The sequence below is a fragment of the Salmo salar genome, chromosome ssa01 (genome assembly GCF_905237065.1).
Source record: "Salmo salar chromosome ssa01, Ssal_v3.1, whole genome shotgun sequence".
In the NCBI taxonomy this organism is placed as follows: domain Eukaryota; kingdom Metazoa; phylum Chordata; class Actinopteri; order Salmoniformes; family Salmonidae; genus Salmo; species Salmo salar.
The window spans coordinates 86,228,376-86,251,365 of NC_059442.1; the positions used below are offsets into that span (position 1 = coordinate 86,228,376).

General features: G+C 41.9%; 1 protein-coding gene across 2 annotated transcripts in view; it reads right to left on the bottom strand.

The window, feature by feature from the left end:
* The window catches only part of macrod2 (mono-ADP ribosylhydrolase 2), a 1,144,633-nt gene that overhangs the window by 24,643 nt on the left and 1,097,000 nt on the right, over positions 1-22,990 (bottom strand). For both annotated transcript variants that reach the window (XM_014207733.2, XM_014207725.2), the window contains exons 12-14: positions 22,266-22,340; positions 17,856-17,918; positions 17,046-17,111 (exon numbers count right to left, since the gene is read on the bottom strand). In XM_014207733.2, the coding sequence (XP_014063208.1) occupies positions 17,046-17,111; positions 17,856-17,918; positions 22,266-22,340 (204 nt within the window). The remainder of the gene's footprint in view (positions 1-17,045; positions 17,112-17,855; positions 17,919-22,265; positions 22,341-22,990) is intronic.

Consider the following 22,990-nt stretch of genomic DNA (forward strand, 5'->3'; position numbering starts at 1 on the left):
CTGCTACAGTTTTTATTTATTTAACTAGGAAAGTCGGTTAAGAATAAATTCTGATTTCCAATGACGGCCTACCCCGGCCAAACCCAGACGTAGCTGGGTCCATTGTGCGCCGCCCTCTGTGACTCCCAATCACAGCCAGATGTGATACAGCCTGGATTCGAACCAGGGACTTTAGTGACACCTCTTGGACTGAGATGCAGTGCCCTAGACCGCTGCGCCACTCAGGAGTTGAGCTGTAACAACCTTTGGTTTATTTCATAACCATTACGAGTTCTGTACATTTTTTCATTGTCTTTTGTTTGGAGTGCTCCATGTGAGCAATGAGCATGTGTCTGGTTTCTTCTTTCCTGGTAACGTTGAGAGAGCACACGCGCCTGAGCTCGCATAGAAGTAGGCCTGATTTCTGATTGTCATAACTCACCACGTCCACCACTAATGAGCTGAGCTACTCAGTCATTTTTTTCTCCACCTCACACAGTAAGTTAACAAAGTCAAAAAAATGTTACAACCACTGCGAACGATAGTTCCTCAGTATTTGAAAAATCTTTCCAACCCTCCCGGCCTCGATAATCACCACGGTGTGAAAGAGCACAATATAATGATCTGATGATTCCACATATCCAGTGAAAACGTCATAAAAAACAGCTGTCTGTCCCGAGCCCACTGGCGCAGGAAACTCTGAAGGCTTGTTGATACAATGTTCTAAGTTTGCTATAGCAACAGCTTCAGGCTGGACCCAGTTGATGGTTTGATACAATGTTGTACTTCACTAGCAATAGCTCAAGTCAAAGACAGATAGAAAGGGAGGCAGACAGGCGGACAGGCGGAGTAGAAAGATGAATGTGATTGAAAGAACCAGAATTTTCATCAGGAAATTTTCTACAGTTTTATTTGTTGGCTTTTGGCCTATTGTATTTTACTTAGTTGAAGATAAAGTTATAGGCCTACTGCTGCCTTGGCCTATAGGGTATCTCTGAGTTCTATGCGCTCATTTCTTTAGCCGCCAATGGATCACAGTCTATCAATGTGTCCATATGGCAGAGGCTGGTGCTCTCCCCTTAGTTGAATTTTAACCTTTAGATTCTTGTAATTTTACTTCAGATAATTATGATTAACCATGTGACAATGATTTTGAGAAACAAAAATGTTAATATTGAAATGAAACTGTTCCACAAAAAATATTACATATAAAAATGATCATAACTGGCACGCAGATCGGTATAAATGGTAGGATAAATCGTAAGCTTCCCCAAACTTGAAACTCACTAGCTGCCTATGTTCTTTACTATAACACCCATTTAAAAAAAGGAGGTCCCGTGAAAAAACGTGCCTATGGAAATCAACGGCCCGTCCAACTGATTGGTTCTGGCGCAGGCCCTGAAGAAGCCCATTATCTAAAAATGTTTCTGTCTTTAAGTTATGATGTGAGTAGCCAAGGAATGCACTATCCTCCTAGCTTTTAGTTACAGTAGCCTATGATGTGACGCTTGGGTATTGCAGACAATGTGTGTATCCCAAAAGGCACCCTATTTCCTAAATAGCACACTTCTTTTGAACAGGGCTCATATGTGCCATGGTCAAAAGTAGTGCACTATATAGGGAAAAGTGCTTTATAAATGAATAAAATGCTGTGTTTTCGACCAATGTGAGGTCAAAGAGGGCCATCATACTTTCTGATAGAGCAAGCCGTGATGAGTGCAAAACCTGTCACTTGTGATAAAAACGAAATGCACTATGGTAAACTGCATCTAACGGCTTTAATGAAGTGGCAGCTGCATTCATGTAGATGATGTCGCCATAATCTAGGACAGGAAGGAACGTCGACTGAATGATCTGCATTCTACCATTTATTTTCTCAGCTTCTTAACTAACGCATCAATATGTTTATTAAAAGATAGCTTCTCGTCTATCCAAATGCCCAGATATTTGTAAGCAGGTACACGATCAATGTGGGCACCATCCAAGTCGTGTGTGCTCTAGAGAACAACATATGCTTCGTTTTACCTGCATTAAATACTAATTTAAGGTCAATAAAGGTTTTCTGTAAAACAATGAAGTAGAACTGTAGTTCAGATAGAGCCTGGTCAACAGTGGGGGAAATAGAATACACAACTTTATCGTCCTCATACAGGTGCCGGTTATATACATTTTTTTACAGACAAACCAATATTGTTAATGTATAGAGTAAAAAGTACTGCAGCTAGAACCGACCCCTGTGGGACACCTTTTGTTATATCCAGACAACTTGATTTAACACCATCAGTAGACACACATTGAGTTCTATCTGTCAAGTCATTTTTAAACCAGTTTCATGTAGCCTGACCAACTGAGGAAAGCCTCTGAACTAGTAGTGACTGATCAACAGTATCGAAGGCCTTTGACAGGTCTGCCAAGAGGGCAGCACATTGTTGCCTTTTATCCATATTGTTAACTAAATCATGTATTTATTGTCATAACAATACAGACACAATAAGTGACATAAACAATTGCCGTGTTCCAGACTTAAGAACAACTGATGAGGAGTAGAAATCCCCCAGCAGTTGAAGCATACGTGTGTGTTTGTGTACGTGTGTGTTTGTGTACGTGTGTGTTTGTGTATGTGCGTGTTTGTTTCTGCGAGCATGTTTGTGTTTGTTCGAGCCTAACAATATATTTTCCATCAGACTTTTGAAACACTCAAGATGCATTGCCGTAACTGATAATGCAGCCGGCAGACAAATGACATCCCCTCTTTCAGATGATTCCCCTGTTGCCATTTTCCACCACGAGGGGTGGACACAGAGAGGGAGCTAGTCAAAAGAAGGAATTTCAAAGCAAAGAGAGAAAGACAGAGAGCGAGAGAGAGACGAGTGAGAGATGAGAGAAAGTGAAAAATTGAGACAGGAGAGAGGGAGGGATAAAAAGAGGAAGAGAAAGAGAGAGAGTGACAGAGAAAGAGGCAGAGAGAGAGAGAAAGAGGGAGGGAAGGAGCAAGACAGAGAGAGAGAGAGAGAGAGAGAGAGAGAGAGAGAGAGAGAGAGAGAGAGAGAGAGAGAGAGAGAGAGAGAGAGAGAGAGAGAGAGAGAGAAAGAGGGAGCGAGAGAGAGATAGATAGAAAGAGGGAGTGAGAGGGAGCAAGAGACAGATAGAGAGAGACAGAGAGAGAAAGAGAGAGAGAAACCATGTCCACTGTAGCCTATTAGAGGGGGCCCTCTCCTCTCCTCCTCCGCCTCTATTCTTCTCTTCCTTTGATGCCATGTTCTAAGCCATAAGTGAACTGATAATGGACATTGTGCAACAATGGTGGTGTATTCTCCAACATGCACCAAATTACTGACCACGGAATCCAGAGAGACTTTTGATGTTTTCGCTGATACTGTATGTGTTTCTCATTTAGGAGCAGACAGAGAGAGGGGAAAATTGAGGACATAACTCTGTCCTGCTGTGTGTGGATGCAGAGATAGGCATGAATCACTATCCCTATCGGAATTGAATATCACTATCCCTAGCAATTGATGTCTCTAGCTATAGGTAGGAGTGGAATTGAAAAGGAATGTGTGGTACACAGAAGCATCCCTAGCAGTGTTATGAGACAGTATCTGCAATCTAGATAATAATAATAATATATGGTCTGAATTTGCATGAATGAGGAGACTTGTCTAAGGCAAACTAACGTAGATTCCTTAAAGGGATAGTGTGAGATTCTAGTGTCAGATAAACTCATGGATACATTTTTATGTCTCTGTGTGTAGTTTCAAGGGCGTTGGAGGAAGTTTCGCGAGCCAATGCTAACTAGCGTTAGCGCAATGACTGGTAGTCTATCGGTACGCTAGCAACAGCTTGACCACCAGAATCTCACACTATCCCTTTAATGCTGCACACCCATAGTGTCAAAGCAACAATGTGATTTGTTCAACCACTACTCCTTGATTTAATTAAATTCAACACAACTTAATTCAGAAAACCCAGTAGCAGCTTTAATGTACACAGCGTAGACTTAGACGGACAGGCCCTCTCTCTCCAGACCAGAATATCGCTCCAATACAACATCACTCAGAATTCTGACAAGTGTTAATCTACTGCTGACAACCCTTAGAAAGCTGACAACCCCCAGCTCTCTGAAATTACATCTACATCAATAGTGTCCCATGGTGCTGTAGAAAGACTGGAGCCAAAAGGCCCAGAAACGCCAATTAAAGGGAATTTCCTAACCCCTCGCTATTCCTCTAAGAAGACTATTCAACTGGCAACTTTATACTGAGACAAATAGGATGCCAAGAGAGAGAGAGACTATCCTGGTTGTTTTAAAAGACAGACCACATTGAGGTGGAGCTCTACTCCTGTGACGCCGCTGTTGTGTATGAGTGTGTGTGAGTGTGTGAGTGTGTGTGTGTGTGTGTGTGTGTGTGTGTGTGTGTGTGTGTGTGTGTGTGTGTGTGTGTGTGTGTGTGTGTGTGTGTGTGTGTAGTGTGTGCGCACGTGCGTGTGTGTGTGTGTTTTTATTTTCCATCTCATAGCCAAGGGCAAGTCTACTGCTCTGTTTTACAACTGGTATTAATGTATGCCAGCTAGAAACCCTACTGATGTGCTTGACTCAACACAGACCACTGGGTGTCTGATACACAAATGCACACACCCATGCACATGCACATGCACACGCACGCACACACGCACACACACACACACACAAAAACAAATCCCAATAAAACCAACTGGGAGGGAGGTTTCACTATTCTATCATTGATGGAGGGAAGGAGGTTTCACTATTCTATCATTGATGGAGGGAGGGAGGTTTCACTATTCTATCATTGATGGAGGGAGGGAGGTTTCACTATTCTATCATTGATGGAGGGAGGTTTCACTATTCTATCATTGATGGAGGGAGGGAGGTTTCACTATTCTATCATTGATGGAGGGAGGTTTCACTATTCTATCATTGATGGAGGGAGGGAGGTTTCACTATTCTATCATTGATGGAAGGAGGTTTCACTATTCTATCATTGATGGAGGGAGGTTTCACTATTCTATCATTGATGGAGGGAGGTTTCACTATTCTATCATTGATGGAGGGAGGTTTCACTATTCTATCATTGATGGAGGGAGGGAGGTTTCACTATTCTATCATTGATGGAGGGAGGTTTCACTATTCTATCATTGATGGAGGGAGGTTTCACTATTCTATCATTGATGGAGGGAGGGAGGTTTCACTATTCTATCATTGATGGAAGGAGGTTTCACTATTCTATCATTGATGGTGGGAGGTTTCACTATTCTATCATTGATGGAAGGAGGTTTCACTATTCTATCATTGATGGAGGGAAGTTTCACTATTCTATCATTGATGGAGGGAGTTTTCACTATTCTATCATTGATGGAGGGAGGGAGGTTTCACTATTCTATCATTGATGGAGGGAGATTTCACTATTCTATCATTGATGGAAGGAGGTTTCACTATTCTATCATTGATGGTGGGAGGTTTCACTATTCTATCATTGATGGAAGGAGGTTTCACTATTCTATCATTGATGGAGGGAAGTTTCACTATTCTATCATTGATGGAGGGAGTTTTCACTATTCTATCATTGATGGAGGGAGGGAGGTTTCACTATTCTATCATTGATGGAGGGAGATTTCACTATTCTATCATTGATGGAGGGAGGTTTCACTGTTCTACCATTGATGGAGGGAGGTTTCACTGTTCTATCATTGATGGAAGGAGGTTTCACTATTCTATCATTGATGGAGGGAGGGAGGTTTCATTCTATCATTGATGGAAGGAGGTTTCACTATTCTATCATTGATGGAGGGAGCTTTCACTGTTCTATCATTGATGGAAGGAGGAGGTTTCACTATTCTATCATTGATGGAGGGAAGTTTCACTATTCTATCATTGATGGAGGGAGGTTTCACTATTCTATCATTGAGGGAGGGAGGTTTCACTATTCTATCATTGATGGAAGGAGGTTTCACTATTCTATCATTGATGGAGGGAGGTTTCACTTTCTATCATTGATGGAAGGAGGTTTCACTATTCTATCATTGATGGAGGGAGGTTTCACTATTCTATCATTGATGGAGGGAGGTTTCACTATTCTATCATTGATGGAGGGAGGTTTCACTATTCTATCATTGATGGAGGGAGGTTTCACTATTCTATCATTGATGGAGGGAGGTTTCACTATTCTATCATTGATGGAGGGAGATTTCACTATTCTATCATTGATGGAGGGAGGGAGGTTTCACTATTCTATCATTGATGTAAGGAGGTTTCACTATTCTATCATTGATGGAGGGAGGTTTCACTATTCTATCATTGATGGAGGGAGATTTCACTATTCTATCATTGATGGAGGGAGGGAGGTTTCACTATTCTATCATTGATGGAAGGAGGTTTCACAATTCTATCATTGATGGAGGGAGGTTTCACTATTCTATCATTGATGGAGGGAGATTTCACTATTCTATCATTGATGGAGGGAGGTTTCACTATTCTATCAGTGATAGAGGGAGGGAGGTTTTTCACTATTCTATCATTGACGGAGAGAGGGAGGTTTCACTATTCTATCATTGATGGAGGGAGGGAGGATTCACTATTCTATCATTGATGGAGGGAGGGAGGTTTCACTATTCTATCATTGATGGAGGGAGGGAGGTTTTTCACTATTCAATCATTGACGGAGAGAGGGAGGTTTCACTATTCTATCATTGATGGAGAGAGGGAGGTTTCACTATTCTATCATTGATGGAAGGAGGTTTCACAATTCTATCATTGATGGAGGGAGGTTTCACTATTCTATCATTGATGGAGGGAGGTTTCACTATTCTATCATTGATGGAAGGAGGTTTCACTATTCTATCATTGATGGAGGGAGGTTTCACTATTCTATCATTGATGGAGGGAGGTTTCACTATTCTATCATTGATGGAAGGAGGTTTCACTATTCTATCATTGATGGAGGGAGGTTTCACTATTCTATCATTGATGGAGGGAGGGAGGTTTTTCACTATTCTATCATTGACGGAGAGTGGGAGGTTTCACTATTCTATCATTGATGGAGGGAGGGAGGTTTCACTATTCTATCATTGATGGAGGGAGGGAGGTTTCACTATTCTATCATTGATGGAGGGAGGGAGGTTTCACTATTCTATCATTGATGGAAGGAGGTTTCACTATTCTATCATTGATGGAGGGAGGTTTTTCACTATTCTATCATTGATGGAGGGAGGGAGGTTTTTCACTATTCTATCATTGACGGAGAGAGGGAGGTTTCACTATTCTATCATTGATGGAGGGAGGGAGATTTCACTATTCTATCATTGATGGAGGGAGCTTTCACTATTCTATCATTGATGGAGGGAGGGAGGTTTCACTATTCTATCATTGATGGAGGGAGGGAGGTTTCACTATTCTATCATTGATGGAGGGAGGGAGGTTTTTCACTATTCTATCATTGATGGAGGGAGGGAGGTTTTTCACTATTCTATCATTGACGGAGAGAGGGAGGTTTCACTATTCTATCATTGATGGAAGGAGGTTTCACTATTCTATCATTGATGGAGGGAGGTTTCACTATTCTATCATTGATGGAGGGAGGTTTCACTATTCTATCATTGATGGAGGGAGGTTTCACTATTCTATCATTGATGGAGGGAGGTTTCACTAGTCTATCATTGATGGAGGGAGGGAGGTTTCACTATTCTATCATTGATGGAAGGAGGTTTCACTATTCTATCATTGATGGAGGGAGGTTTCACTATTCTATCATTGATGGAGGGAGGTTTCACTATTCTATCATTGATGGAGGGAGGTTTCACTATTCTATCATTGATGGAGGGAGGTTTCACTAATCTATCATTGATGGAGGGAGGGAGGTTTCACTATTCTATCATTGATGGAGGGAGGTTTCACTATTCTATCATTGATGGAGGGAGGGAGGTTTCACTATTCTATCATTGATGGAAGGAGGTTTCACTATTCTATCATTGATGGAGGGAGGTTTCACTAATCTATCATTGATGGAGGGAGGTTTCACTATTCTATCATTGATGGAGGGAGGGAGGTTTCACTATTCTATCATTGATGGAAGGAGATTTCACTATTCTATCATTGATGGAGGGAGGCGGTTTCACTATTCTATCATTGATGGAGGGAGGGAGATTTCACTATTCTATCATTGACGGAGAGAGGGAGGTTTCACTAATCTATCTTTGATGGAGGGAGGTTTCACTATTCTATCATTGAGGGAGGGAGGTTTCACTATTCTATCATTGATGGAGGGAGGGAGATTTCACTATTCTATCATTGACGGAGAGAGGGAGGTTTCACTATTATATCTTTGATGGAGGGAGGTTTCACTGTTCTATCATTGATGGAAGGAGGTTTCACTATTCTATCATTGATGGAAGGAGGTTTCACTATTCTATCATTGATGGAGGGAGGTTTCACTATTCTATCATTGATGGAGGGAGGTTTCACTGTTCTATCATTGATGGAAGGAGGTTTCACTATTCTATCATTGATGGAGGGAGGTTTCACTATTCTATCATTGATGGAGGGAGGTTTCACTATTCTATCATTGATGGAGGGAGGTTTCACTATTCTATCATTGATGGAGGGAGGGACGATTCACTATTCTATCATTGATGGAGGGAGGGAGGTTTCAGTATTCTATCATTGATGGAGGGAGGGAGGTTTTTCACTATTCTATCATTGACGGAGAGAGGGAGGTTTCACTATTCTATCATTGATGGAGAGTGGGAGGTTTCACTATTCTATCATTGATGGAGGGAGGGAGGTTTTTCACTATTCTATCATTGACGGAGAGAGGGAGGTTTTTCACTATTCTATCATTGACGGAGAGAGGGAGGTTTCACTATTCTATCATTGATGGAGGGAGGGAGGTTTTTCACTATTCTATCATTGACGGAGAGTGGGAGGTTTCACTATTCTATCATTGATGGAGAGTGGGAGGTTTCACTATTCTATCATTGATGGAGGGAGGGAGGTTTTTCACTATTCTATCATTGACGGAGAGAGGGAGGTTTCACTATTCTATCATTGATGGAGGGAGGGAGGTTTCACTATTCTATCATTGATGGAGGGAGGGAGGTTTCACTATTCTATCATTGATGGAGGGAGGGAGGTTTCACTATTCTATCATTGATGGAAGGAGGTTTCACTATTCTATCATTGATGGAGGGAGGTTTCACTATTCTATCATTGATGGAGGGAGGGAGGTTTTTCACTATTCTATCATTGACGGAGAGAGGGAGGTTTCACTATTCTATCATTGATGGAGGGAGGGAGATTTCACTATTCTATCATTGATGGAGGGAGCTTTCACTATTCTATCATTGATGGAGGGAGGGAGGTTTCACTATTCTATCATTGATGGAGGGAGGGAGGTTTCACTATTCTATCATTGATGGAGGGAGGGAGGTTTTTCACTATTCTATCATTGATGGAGGGAGGGAGGTTTTTCACTATTCTATCATTGATGGAGGGAGGGAGGTTTTTCACTATTCTATCATTGACGGAGAGTGGGAGGTTTCACTATTCTATCATTGATGGAGGGAGGGAGGTTTCACTATTCTATCATTGATGGAGGGAGGGAGGTTTCACTATTCTATCATTGATGGAGGGAGGGAGGTTTCACTATTCTATCATTGATGGAAGGAGGTTTCACTATTCTATCATTGATGGAGGGAGGTTTTTCACTATTCTATCATTGATGGAGGGAGGGAGGTTTTTCACTATTCTATCATTGACGGAGAGAGGGAGGTTTCACTATTCTATCATTGATGGAGGGAGGGAGATTTCACTATTCTATCATTGATGGAGGGAGCTTTCACTATTCTATCATTGATGGAGGGAGGGAGGTTTCACTATTCTATCATTGATGGAGGGAGGGAGGTTTCACTATTCTATCATTGATGGAGGGAGGGAGGTTTTTCACTATTCTATCATTGATGGAGGGAGGGAGGTTTTTCACTATTCTATCATTGACGGAGAGAGGGAGGTTTCACTATTCTATCATTGATGGAAGGAGGTTTCACTATTCTATCATTGATGGAGGGAGGTTTCACTATTCTATCATTGATGGAGGGAGGTTTCACTATTCTATCATTGATGGAGGGAGGTTTCACTATTCTATCATTGATGGAGGGAGGTTTCACTAGTCTATCATTGATGGAGGGAGGGAGGTTTCACTATTCTATCATTGATGGAAGGAGGTTTCACTATTCTATCATTGATGGAGGGAGGTTTCACTATTCTATCATTGATGGAGGGAGGTTTCACTATTCTATCATTGATGGAGGGAGGTTTCACTATTCTATCATTGATGGAGGGAGGTTTCACTAATCTATCATTGATGGAGGGAGGGAGGTTTCACTATTCTATCATTGATGGAGGGAGGTTTCACTATTCTATCATTGATGGAGGGAGGGAGGTTTCACTATTCTATCATTGATGGAAGGAGGTTTCACTATTCTATCATTGATGGAGGGAGGTTTCACTAATCTATCATTGATGGAGGGAGGTTTCACTATTCTATCATTGATGGAGGGAGGGAGGTTTCACTATTCTATCATTGATGGAAGGAGATTTCACTATTCTATCATTGATGGAGGGAGGGCGGTTTCACTATTCTATCATTGATGGAGGGAGGGAGATTTCACTATTCTATCATTGACGGAGAGAGGGAGGTTTCACTAATCTATCTTTGATGGAGGGAGGTTTCACTATTCTATCATTGAGGGAGGGAGGTTTCACTATTCTATCATTGATGGAGGGAGGGAGATTTCACTATTCTATCATTGACGGAGAGAGGGAGGTTTCACTATTATATCTTTGATGGAGGGAGGTTTCACTGTTCTATCATTGATGGAAGGAGGTTTCACTATTCTATCATTGATGGAAGGAGGTTTCACTATTCTATCATTGATGGAGGGAGGTTTCACTATTCTATCATTGATGGAGGGAGGTTTCACTGTTCTATCATTGATGGAAGGAGGTTTCACTATTCTATCATTGATGGAGGGGAGGTTTCACTATTCTATCATTGATGGAGGGAGGTTTCACTATTCTATCATTGATGAGAGGGAGGTTTCACTATTCTATCATTGATGGAGGGAGGGACGATTCACTATTCTATCATTGATGGAGGGAGGGAGGTTTCAGTATTCTATCATTGATGGAGGGAGGGAGGTTTTTCACTATTCTATCATTGACGGAGAGAGGGAGGTTTCACTATTCTATCATTGATGGAGAGTGGGAGGTTTCACTATTCTATCATTGATGGAGGGAGGGAGGTTTTTCACTATTCTATCATTGACGGAGAGAGGGAGGTTTTTCACTATTCTATCATTGACGGAGAGAGGGAGGTTTCACTATTCTATCATTGATGGAGGGAGGGAGGTTTTTCACTATTCTATCATTGACGGAGAGTGGGAGGTTTCACTATTCTATCATTGATGGAGAGTGGGAGGTTTCACTATTCTATCATTGATGGAGGGAGGGAGGTTTTTCACTATTCTATCATTGACGGAGAGAGGGAGGTTTCACTATTCTATCATTGATGGAGGGAGGGAGGTTTCACTATTCTATCATTGATGGAGGGAGGGAGGTTTCACTATTCTATCATTGATGGAGGGAGGGAGGTTTCACTATTCTATCATTGATGGAAGGAGGTTTCACTATTCTATCATTGATGGAGGGAGGTTTCACTATTCTATCATTGATGGAGGGAGGGAGGTTTTTCACTATTCTATCATTGACGGAGAGAGGGAGGTTTTCACTATTCTATCATTGATGGAGGGAGGGAGGTTTCACTATTCTATCATTGATGGAGGGAGGCTTTCACTATTCTATCATTGATGGAGGGAGGGAGGTTTCACTATTCTATCATTGATGGAGGGAGGGAGGTTTCACTATTCTATCATTGATGGAGGGAGGGAGGTTTTTCACTATTCTATCATTGATGGAGGGAGGTTTCACTATTCTATCATTGATGGAGGGAGGTTTCACTATTCTATCATTGATGGAGAGGAGGTTTCACTATTCTATCATTGATGGAGGGAGGGAGGTTTCACTATTCTATCATTGATGGAGGGAGGTTTCACTATTCTATCATTGATGGAGGGAGGTTTCACTATTCTATCATTGATGGAGGGAGGGAGGTTTCACTATTCTATCATTGATGGAGGGAGGGAGGTTTCACTATTCTATCATTGATGGAGGGAGGGAGGTTTCACTATTCTATCATTGATGGAGGGAGGGAGGTTTTTCACTATTCTATCATTGATGGAGGGAGGGAGGTTTTTCACTATTCTATCATTGACGGAGAGAGGGAGGTTTCACTATTCTATCATTGATGGAAGGAGGTTTCACTATTCTATCATTGATGGAGGGAGGTTTCACTATTCTATCATTGATGGAGGGAGGTTTCACTATTCTATCATTGATGGAGGGAGGTTTCACTATTCTATCATTGATGGAGGGAGGTTTCACTAGTCTATCATTGATGGAGGGAGGGAGGTTTCACTATTCTATCATTGATGGAGGGAGGTTTCACTATTCTATCATTGATGGAGGGAGGTTTCACTAATCTATCATTGATGGAGGGAGGGAGGTTTCACTATTCTATCATTTATGGAGGGAGGTTTCACTATTCTATCATTGATGGAGGGAGGGAGGTTTCACTATTCTATCATTGATGGAAGGAGGTTTCACTATTCTATCATTGATGGAGGGAGGTTTCACTAATCTATCATTGATGGAGGGAGGTTTCACTATTCTATCATTGATGGAGGGAGGGAGGTTTCACTATTCTATCATTGATGGAGGGAGGGAAGAAGGATGGAAGGAAAGGTGGGAGGGAGGGAAAGACGGAGGGAGGGAGGGTGGGAAAGATGGAGAGAGGAAAGAAGGAAGGATGGGAGGGAGGGATGGATGGAAGGAGTAAAGGAGGATAAAGGAAGAGAGGGAGGGAGGGAAAGATGGAGGGAAGGACGAAGGGAGGAAGGAAAGATAGAGGCAGGGAGGGAGGGAGGGAGGAAGGAAGGAAGGAAGGAAGGAAGGAAGGAAGGAAGGAAGGAAGGAAGGAAGGAAGGAAGGAAGGAAGGAAGGAAGGAAGGAAGGAAGGAAGGAAGGAAGGAAGGGAAAGATGGAGGGAGGAAGGAAGGAAGGGAAAGATGGAGGGAGAGATGGAGGGAGGTATATGAGAAGAAATGTGTGGTGGTTTTTGGAGCACCATATGGCACTTTCTCATACAGCTGGGCTTTCTGCTTTGAGCCTCTGAGACGGTGAGCTGAGAACGACTGTGACTCTGCCACCGTGTGTGTGTGTGTGTGTGTGTGTGTGTGTGTGTGTGTGTGTGTGTGTGTGTGTGTGTGTGTGTGTGTGTGTGTGTGTGTGTGTGTGTATTTGTGTGTGTGTGAGCTGCGAACGTCTGTGACACTGCCTCCATGCTATATAAAGAACCCAACACCATCAATACTTAACGCATCACGCCCACCGAGGAATAGAAGAAAGATTTTGGAACTAGGAACTTGTGAGTTCAACGCAACACTCCAAGTAAACAACTAAATAATAGAACAAACAAACAATTGAATAGGCAATGACCAATCATTCCAGGGTGTATTGGGGAAGTTAATCATATTTCTTAAATTCTCATTTGAAATTAATAGTAAGGGCAAAGAGAGAGAGAAAGATAGAGAAAAAAAATATTAAGAGAGAGAAAGACTGAGCTTGTGTAATGGTGCCTTCGTCTCCTATGCTGAGATGGTTGTGATTGCCTGCTGTGCTGGTCTGTCTCTCACCCTCTGCCTCTCTTCTTCTCTTTCTCCCCCTGTCTCCCCTACAGGGTCAGTTCTATTACAGGCTGTACTGTCTCCTACCTCCCCCTGCCTCTCTTCTTCTCTTTCTCCCCCTGTCTCCCCTACAGGGTCAGTTCTATTACAGGCTGTACTGTCTCCTACCTCCCCCTGCCTCTCTTCTTCTCTTTCTCCCCCTGTCTCCCCCTACAGGGTCAGTTCTATTACAGGCTGTACTGTCTCCTACCTCCCCCTGCCTCTCTTCTTCTCTTTCTCCCCCTGTCTCCCCCTACAGGGTCAGTTCTATTACAGGCTGTACTGTCTCCTACCTCCCCCTGCCTCTCTTCTTCTCTTTCTCCCCCTGTCTCCCCTACAGGGTCAGTTCTATTACAGGCTGTACTGTCTCCTACCTCCCCCTGCCTCTCTTCTTCTCTTTCTCCCCCTGTCTCCCCTACAGGGTCAGTTCTATTACAGGCTGTACTGTCTCCTACCTCCCCCTGCCTCTCTTCTTCTCTTTCTCCCCCTGTCTCCCCTACAGGGTCAGTTCTATTACAGGCTGTACTGTCTCCTACCTCCCCCTGCCTCTCTTAGGCCTGGTCTTAGTATGCCATTACAGACTGTCACCTGACTCACCCTCCCCTCTCTTCCTCCCCCCGCTATCCTCCCCCTGCCTCTCGCCTCCCCATGCCACATGGCTCAGGTAGAAAGCAAAGCAGTCCTACTACGGTATCCTCTATCTCCTGTCCCTCACAGACCGACAAGGACCTGTGCTCTCACTGCTCTCCAACTGTTCACCTACACTACAATCAGCCTCCAGCCCTGGCCTGTTCAGGTGGAAAGCAAAGCATTTCTCTAGAGTCTAAAAAGTATCATTTGTGCTCCTGTCCCTCAAAGACAGACAATGACCTGTTCTCTCACTGCTCTCCAACTGTTCACCTACACTACAATCAGCCTCCAGCAGTGGTCACATTGATTCTTCACTAGAAGAAAAGTACTTGAGTTACAGGCTCCCAGTTGTCTCCTTTTGACATTCAGTTGACCATGCAAAGACGCCGTGGATACAGAGCCAAAACTAAAGGCAGAATCCTTTATTAGCTTCGGTAAAACTAGCGTAGAATGACTGTGTAGAGCCAGTTATGATTTTGGCTCTGTATACTGCCGCACATCAAACTTGAGTTTGGTAAATTGATGAGCCAATCTAGTTAAATCCAACTCGGTTCGGGTCAGTGTTTTCATTGTGTCTATGTCTGACTTTATTTAACACGTTTTATTGAAAACACCCAAATTGCACCCTATTCCCTATATAGTGCTTTACTTTCGAAAAAGAGCTCTAAGGGACCTGGTCAAAAATAGTGCACCGTAGAGGGAATAGGGTGCCATTTGGAACTGTAGACAGTAGATATTGACTCCGACATTCTGTTTTCCTCTCTATGGTTTATTTATGAGTTGCTTTAGCCTAAGAGAGGCTCATTTTAATGTATGGGTGTTCCATACAGGGTTACTGAGGCGATCACTGCTGTGGAATCTAATTTTACCAATACAATACGAGGAAGATTTGACAGATAGACGATCCTTCATTTTCTTTATAAATCTAGCAAACATGTACTGGCCCACGAGCTCTGTGTACTTGTCTTACTATGTTCTTGTTTTGATCGCCAAACCTTTCTCTTTCCAACGCAACGGAACCATATGAATGGAGAATGAAGGAACTGACACCATGTATTGCTGGAAGTAATGCATACAGACAGGACAGATGGCTTACCATAGAAACGAGACAGATATAAACCATTGCAATAAATGACTGTAAACTACTAAACTACTGCATAAACTACTGTACAACTGTATAACTACTGTACTACTATACTGTACTACTATACTTTAACTACTATACTGTATAACTACTGTAGCTACTATACTGTACTACTATACTGTAACTACTATACTGTATAACTACTGTAACTACTATACTGTACTACTATACTGTACTACTATGCTGTAACTACTATTCTGTAACAACCACACTAACTACTACACCATATAACTACTGTACTACTATACTGTACTACTATACTGTATAACTAATATAACTACTATACTGTAACTACTATACTGTATACCTACTGTACTACTATACTGTAACTAATATACTGTAACTACTATACTGTAACTACTACACCATATAACTACTGTACTACTATACTGTACTACTATACTGTATAACTAATATAACTACTATACTGTAACTACTATACTGTATACCTACTGTACTACTATACTGTAACTAATATACTGTATACCTACTGTACTACTATACTGTAACTACTATACTGTAACTACTATACTGTAACTACTATTCTGTAACTACTATACTGTACTACTATACTGTTACTACTACACAGTATAACTACTGTACTACTATACTGTAACTACTATACTGTATAACTACTGTACTACCATACTGTAACCTCTACACAGTATAACTACTGTAACTACTATACAGTACCTACTATTCTGTAACTACTATATTGTACCTACTATTCTGTAACTACTATACTGTAACTACTATTCTGTAACTACTATACTGTATAACTACTGTAACTACTATACTGTAACTACTATACTGTAACTACTACACTGTATAACTACTGTATAAGTGACTGTTTACAGATGAAGCAGATATTTGGGCCATATGGGCAGGACAGACCTAGTAGATATGAATCTGTGAGACTACACTCTGACATGTGTTTGAATAAGGAGGTCCTCTAAGTGATGACGTTTGTATGATGACAAGAGGGAAAGTGTATCCCTTTCTCTGCTGCTTGTGCAGCTTCATTTACAGTAAGTGAACAGGAGCGTCTGTTAAATGGCATACATTATAATAAAAAACAAATGCTGAGTTCCACACGTTTTCCCTACATATTATACTACTTTTGACCAGAGCCTTATGGAACGAGGATGAAGTAGAGGAAGAGAGAGTGGAGGAACAGGGAACTGGTTTGATATTACAAAGACACACTGACACAATCAACAAGCGAGAGAGATAGACTTCACCAGCCTACAGGGTTTGAGAGGACATATTCTGAAGGCAACACTACACTAGGGCTTCCCTGTTCCTACAGAGTTTTCAATAAAAGACAAAGTAGTCAGCCGCGCTGGAGGAAGAAAGAGTGAAGGAGGACAAGGGAATGGAGAAGAGTGAGTGAGAGAGAGAGAGAGAGATAGAGAGAGATGGAGAGAGAGAGAAATCTTACCAGTAGCATCCTTCTCCATTTCTTTATTTTCACTCTTCTCATCAGCTTTCTTTTCCTCTGCTTCTCCTGGACACACACATTTGATATCATTAAAACCTCTCATCTGAGAACACTGAACCATCGAGAGCTCGGAACTATAAGATTCTATCTGCATTTTTGTCAAGATTGAGTTATTGATATAGCCTTGTTCAGTTCAATGTTCTCAACCAATATAGTACTATAAATACCCCAATTTATGTTGTTCAAAAGAATACAAGATAAAAACTCTGGACATCATTCAAACCAATGAGGTTTCGTAATACTGCCATCTATCCACAGTTTTTGGTTTGAGCAGGTTTTAATTGTCACATTGCGAACAACATCCCCTATACACTTCCTGATGAACTCAGTCATTGTGTCAATGTCATTCTCAGAGGCAACCCGGAACATATCCCAGTCCGCGTGATCAAAACAATCTTGAAGCATGGATTCTGATTGGTCAGACCAGCATTGAATAGACCTTAGCACAGGTACTTCCTGTTTGAGTTTCTGCCTATAGAAAGGGAAAAGCAGAATGGAGTCATGATCTGATTTCCCGAAGGCAGGGCGTGCGAGGGTCTTGTAGCCATCCCGGAAAGGAGAGCAACAACAGTTGAGAGTTTTTGAAGCGTGAGTACTGCCTGCAATGCTTGATAGAACTTCGGTAGTGCTTTCCTCAAATTTGCTTTATTAAAATCCCCAGCTACAATAAATGTGGCCTCAAGATAGGAAGAGAGAGTGAAGGAGGACAAGAAAATGGAGGAGAGTGAGTGAGAGAGATCGAGATCTTACCAGTAGCATCCTCCATTTCTTTATTTTCACTCTTCTCGTCAGCTTTCTTTTCCTCTGCTTCTCCTGGACACACACATTTGATATCATTAAAACCTCTCATCTGAGAACACTGAACCATCGAGAACTTGGAACTATAAGGTTCTATCTGCATTTTTGTCAAGATTGAGTTATTGATATAGCCTTGTTCAGTTCAATATTCTCTAACTATAGAGTACTCTAAATACCCCAATTCATATTGTTAAGTTCAAAAGAATACAAAATATTCTAGACATCATTCAAATCAATGAGGGTTCGGAAATTTAAAGCCAATTCTTTTTGCAGATAGAACCTTATAGTCCCAAGCTCTTGATATGTCATGGAGGTCATTCAGCCATTTTGTTGCTGGACATCCTTTTACCACCATTTTAACTGTGCTCTGAAAGCATGACTTTGCATGATGAAGACCATTAATGTAATGTATTTAAAATAGAGAGAGCGTAATCGTGTATCACATCAGCTCCCTGTCTTTCTGTCCGTCCGTCTGCCTGCTCTGTCTCTTCTGTCTGCTCTATTCGCCTTCTCTGTCTGTCTGCCTGCTCTATATGTCTTCTCTGTCTGCTCTGTCTGTCTGCCTGCTCTATCCGCCTGCCTGTTTTGTCTGTCTGGCTGCTCTATCTGTCTGCTCTGCTCTGTCTGTCTGTCTGTCTGCTCGATCTGTCTTCTCTGTATGTCTGCCTGCTCATTCTGTCTGTCTGCTCGATCTGTCTGTCTGACTGCTCTGTCTGTCTGCCTGCTCTATCTGTCTATCTGCTCTATCTGTCTGCTCTGTCTGTCTGCCTGCTCTATCCGTCTGCTCGGTCTGCTCTGTCCGTCTGTCTTTCTCTAGTCTGTCACTCCCTCTCTCTCCCCTCTCTTTCCTCTCTCCCCTCTCGCTCCCCTATCTCTCGCCTCTCTCTCCTCTCCCCTCTCTCTTCACTCTCCCCCCTCCCTCTCCTCTTCCCTCTCTCTCTCCTCTCTCGCTCCCCTATCTCTCACCTCTCTCTCCTCTCCCCTCTCTCTTCTCTCTCCCCCCTCCCACTTCTCTCCCCTCTCTCCCCTCTCCCTTCCTGTCACGACTTCCACCGAGGTTGGTCCCTCTCCTTGTTCGGGCGACGTTCGGCGGTCGACGTCACCGGTTTTCTAGCCATCGCTGATCCATCTTTCATTTTCCATTGGTTTTGTCTTTATTTTCTACACACCTGGTTTTCATTATCCAATTCCATGTTCATGTATTTAACCCTCTGTTTCCCCCATGTTTGTTGTGCGTGATTATTTCTATGTTCAGTTGGTTGGTTTTTCCACGGGTGCTGTGTTGACCCATACGTAATATTTACCGTTGATTATTGGTCAAGTGTATTTGTTTACCTTGTGCCTTTATTTTTTGAGTAAAGTATGTTGCTCACTCATTTTGCTCTCCTGCGCCTGACTTCATGCACCAGCTACACTCACTTTCTGACACCTCCGCTGTTTTAAAGTGTGTGGGTGTTCATGCGTGTGTGACATGCGTGTGTCGGTGTGTCGGTGTGAGACCAGCCGTTTTTATTATTTCCAGAATGACACAGTGTGGTGTGTGTGTGTGTGTGTGTGTGTGTGTGTGTGTGTGTGTGTGTGTGTGTGTGTGATGAGAGTCTGACAGACACTAGTGACATCTCTACATTAAGTTGATTGGTTGATACTGCAGCCCACCCACCCAGTCCCCATGAGTTAAGCCTATGGAAGGAAGCCCCATGGGCAATACGAGTGAAGGCTAGCCGCTAACATAGATCCCATCCATTGAAATGTGTGCTTGTCTGCTTTGTCTATCTATCTATCTATCTATCTATCTATCTATCTATCTATCTATCTATCTATCTATCTATCTATCTATCTATCTATCTATCTATCTATCTATCTCTGTCTTTCTCTAGTCTGTCACTCTCCCACCCTCTCTCTCTTTCTGTGTCTGTCTCTCTCTAGAGCTCATGTCCCTGCCAAATAAACTTAATAAACCCAAAAAGAATTACAAACCCTTTCTCATATCTTTGTCTCCCTTCCATTTCTCTCTTCCCTCTCTCTTCTCTCTCCTCTCTATTATCCCCCTCTCTTCTCTCTCTCTCTTCCCCCTCCCTTCTCTCTCCTCTCTCTCTCCCTCTCTCCCTCTCTCCCTCTCATATAAAAGCTATCTCTCTGTGTGATATGCGATATGTAGTAACTGCTCACACCTGTGTTTGCTGTGCTCTGGAGGGGGTATATGGCTGAGCAGAGCGAGATGTAACCCATCAATTATGTTTTCCGCCCACACACACAAACACACATTTACATTCTGGAAATAACAAAAAAACAATGGCTGCTCTCACACCAATGCAAGTACACACACGTCTCACACACACACACACACACACACACACACACACACACACGCACACACAAGCAATCAATGTCTGAGTTGGATGTGTGATGTTGATTGTGTGTGTGTCATACTGATGTGCGTGCCACACTGATTCCAGAGTTAGCATTATCATCAGTTCACTTATGGTACTACCCACTATTAACTTCGAAGTTACTGTAAAGAGAAGTTATGTTTTTTACAGTGTAGGCTCTCAAAATAAGGCCTTATGAACAACGTATGGTATTAGCTGTGTTCGAATACTATTTGTGACGTAAATTGAGTATGTAGTATACTTATTGGTCATAGTATGGATATAGTTAGTATGCCAAAATGTTCCCAGATGTCGTACTACATTTGCCAAAAATCTAAATATACAAGCAGTGAACACAATTTCTGTGCTTTTAGGGACCATAATGCAATTCTTCAGAAAATGGGTGTGGCTTCACAACATTTTCAGATTTGAAGAAAATGGCGGAAAATATGCAGCCGAAGTCACGTTATGTTGGCTGACAATTTGTTAGCTACACTAGCTTTACAAACCGCATAGCGTAACGTTTGTCACAGCAGTCGTATAGAGGAGACCAAGGCGCAGTGGTCTCATTGTTAAATATTTTAATGAAAAAATGAACACTAGACAAAATAACAAAATGACAGCCAACAGTTCCGTCAGGTAAACAAACTAAACAGAAAGCAACTACCCACAAAAAACGAAGGAAAAACAGGCTGCCTAAGTATGGCTTCCAATCAGAGACAACGATAGACACCTGCCTCTGATTGGAAACCATACCCGACCAAATCATAGAAAACAAAACATAGAATGCACACCCACCTATCACACCCTGGCCTAGCTAAACAGAGAAAACACAGCTCTCCTAGGTCAGAGCGTGACAACGTTATAATTACAGCAGTTGCTTGTATGCACCGGTATGCACCGGTATGCTACCTAACATTAGCTGCCTTCTAATACATCGAATTTGCCAGTATATTAACTATATGCTATCTAACTAACTACCCAATGTTTTTTTTTTAACCAACGTTTATTGACTTGATTATTCACGTCATTCTTAGCTTAGCTAAGTGGTATAGTCGTTGTGCGTTCTTAGTGGACATAGTTAATGAAGTCGTAAAATGTCTAATAATTTGTTATGCTAACAAGCTAGCAAGAAGTTGTATAGCAACAGCATCAACTTCCGGTATACAGGCGAAGCGCTAGTACACTCAACTGAAAGGATACCGTAGATTTACATTATACTAAAATGAACTAATAGTATATAGTATGTGGTATATACTCATTAAGTATGTAGTATACAGTATGTTAGTATGGGTATTCAAACACAGCTATTGTGTTAGATAATATACATTTATATATTTTTTTTATTTGATAGGATCTGACTTGGACTGAAAATGGATGAATGCAACAACCATGTCTATGTCACTAACAAATACAGTCATGGGTGGCAATTTTACAATTTACTCGAAAGGCAAGACTTATTTGAATAACGCTTTACACTAAGCAGTGTGTTAATTTAACACTATTCCAATGTGTATAAGGGTCCACAGAGTCCACAATTCCAGTGTTAATTTAATAACACTCTCGGTGTTCATTTAAAAAAAAAATTATCTGGAGAATTTGCTGTGTGTGAATATGTATGTGTGTGTGTGTGTGTGTGTGTGTTTGTACTTCTCCTATAATAACAATGACATCACTTCCTAGTTAAAAACTAAAATAACAAACTCATGACAACTTGTCATTGTCACATCCAAGGCTTTACATAATTGATATGTCTTTGTTTATCCTTCTTATTCCTGTAAGTCGGACAACTGAAGTTCATTCAGAGTAGTAGCACACAGTGACGATGTGTTTGAGGGAAAAAGTTAATGTATTCCCTACACTATGGCAAAATAAACTTCAAGCTTGACACAGAGAGTGGTGTGTGGCACACACAGGATAGAAGGACAGAACAGATACCAGCTTCAGGATAGTGCTTGTGTTAACTACTTGATTGTATATGTATCCATGTTACCTGTCTGTGAGTCCAGGTTATCTTGCTCCATGGCTGTATGGTTGTCAGCGTCTTCTTTAGGTGGATCTAGCTCATCTGTACAGACAGTGGAAGGAGAGACATTGGTCAGCCCCTGAGCAAACACATAGCGTCTTCTACAGTATCTCAGCCATGACAGTACAGGATTGTCTACATTGGTCTGGTTGGACAAGACCGTGTTGTCTTGTCTGGACAGAACACAATTCGCTAAATGTCAAATTGGTGCCAACATTCAAGAGACCAGCATGTCGAAATGTTGCCAAGATTACTAAATGACTCCCTCCCTCTTCCTCCTCCCTCCCCTCTCCTCCATCCTTCCCTCCCCTCTCTCAGCAATGACATTTGGGACAAATTGAGTAAATGAAAGCCATGACACCAATAAGCTAACATGCTCTATGAATGGCTATTGTGCTGCTTCTATAATTGCTTTTCTAACAAGCTGAAGGAGAAAAGCCATTTTTTCATATCTATGCAATTTTAGACCCATTCTCTGAACAATAAAAATGGCAGACCCCATTAGATGGGGAAGGAGAACAATTTCTACCAAAGCCTTGTTTTTGGTGTTTGTCTCGAGTGCTGCTGTCAATCTGAAAATGTTGACACACGCAGGCACGGACGCATGCATGCACTCACAAACACTCAGAAACACACAGCAACAGCAATCCTTCCCAGTAATCATGATTGGCATTCTATTTAAATGAGAATCA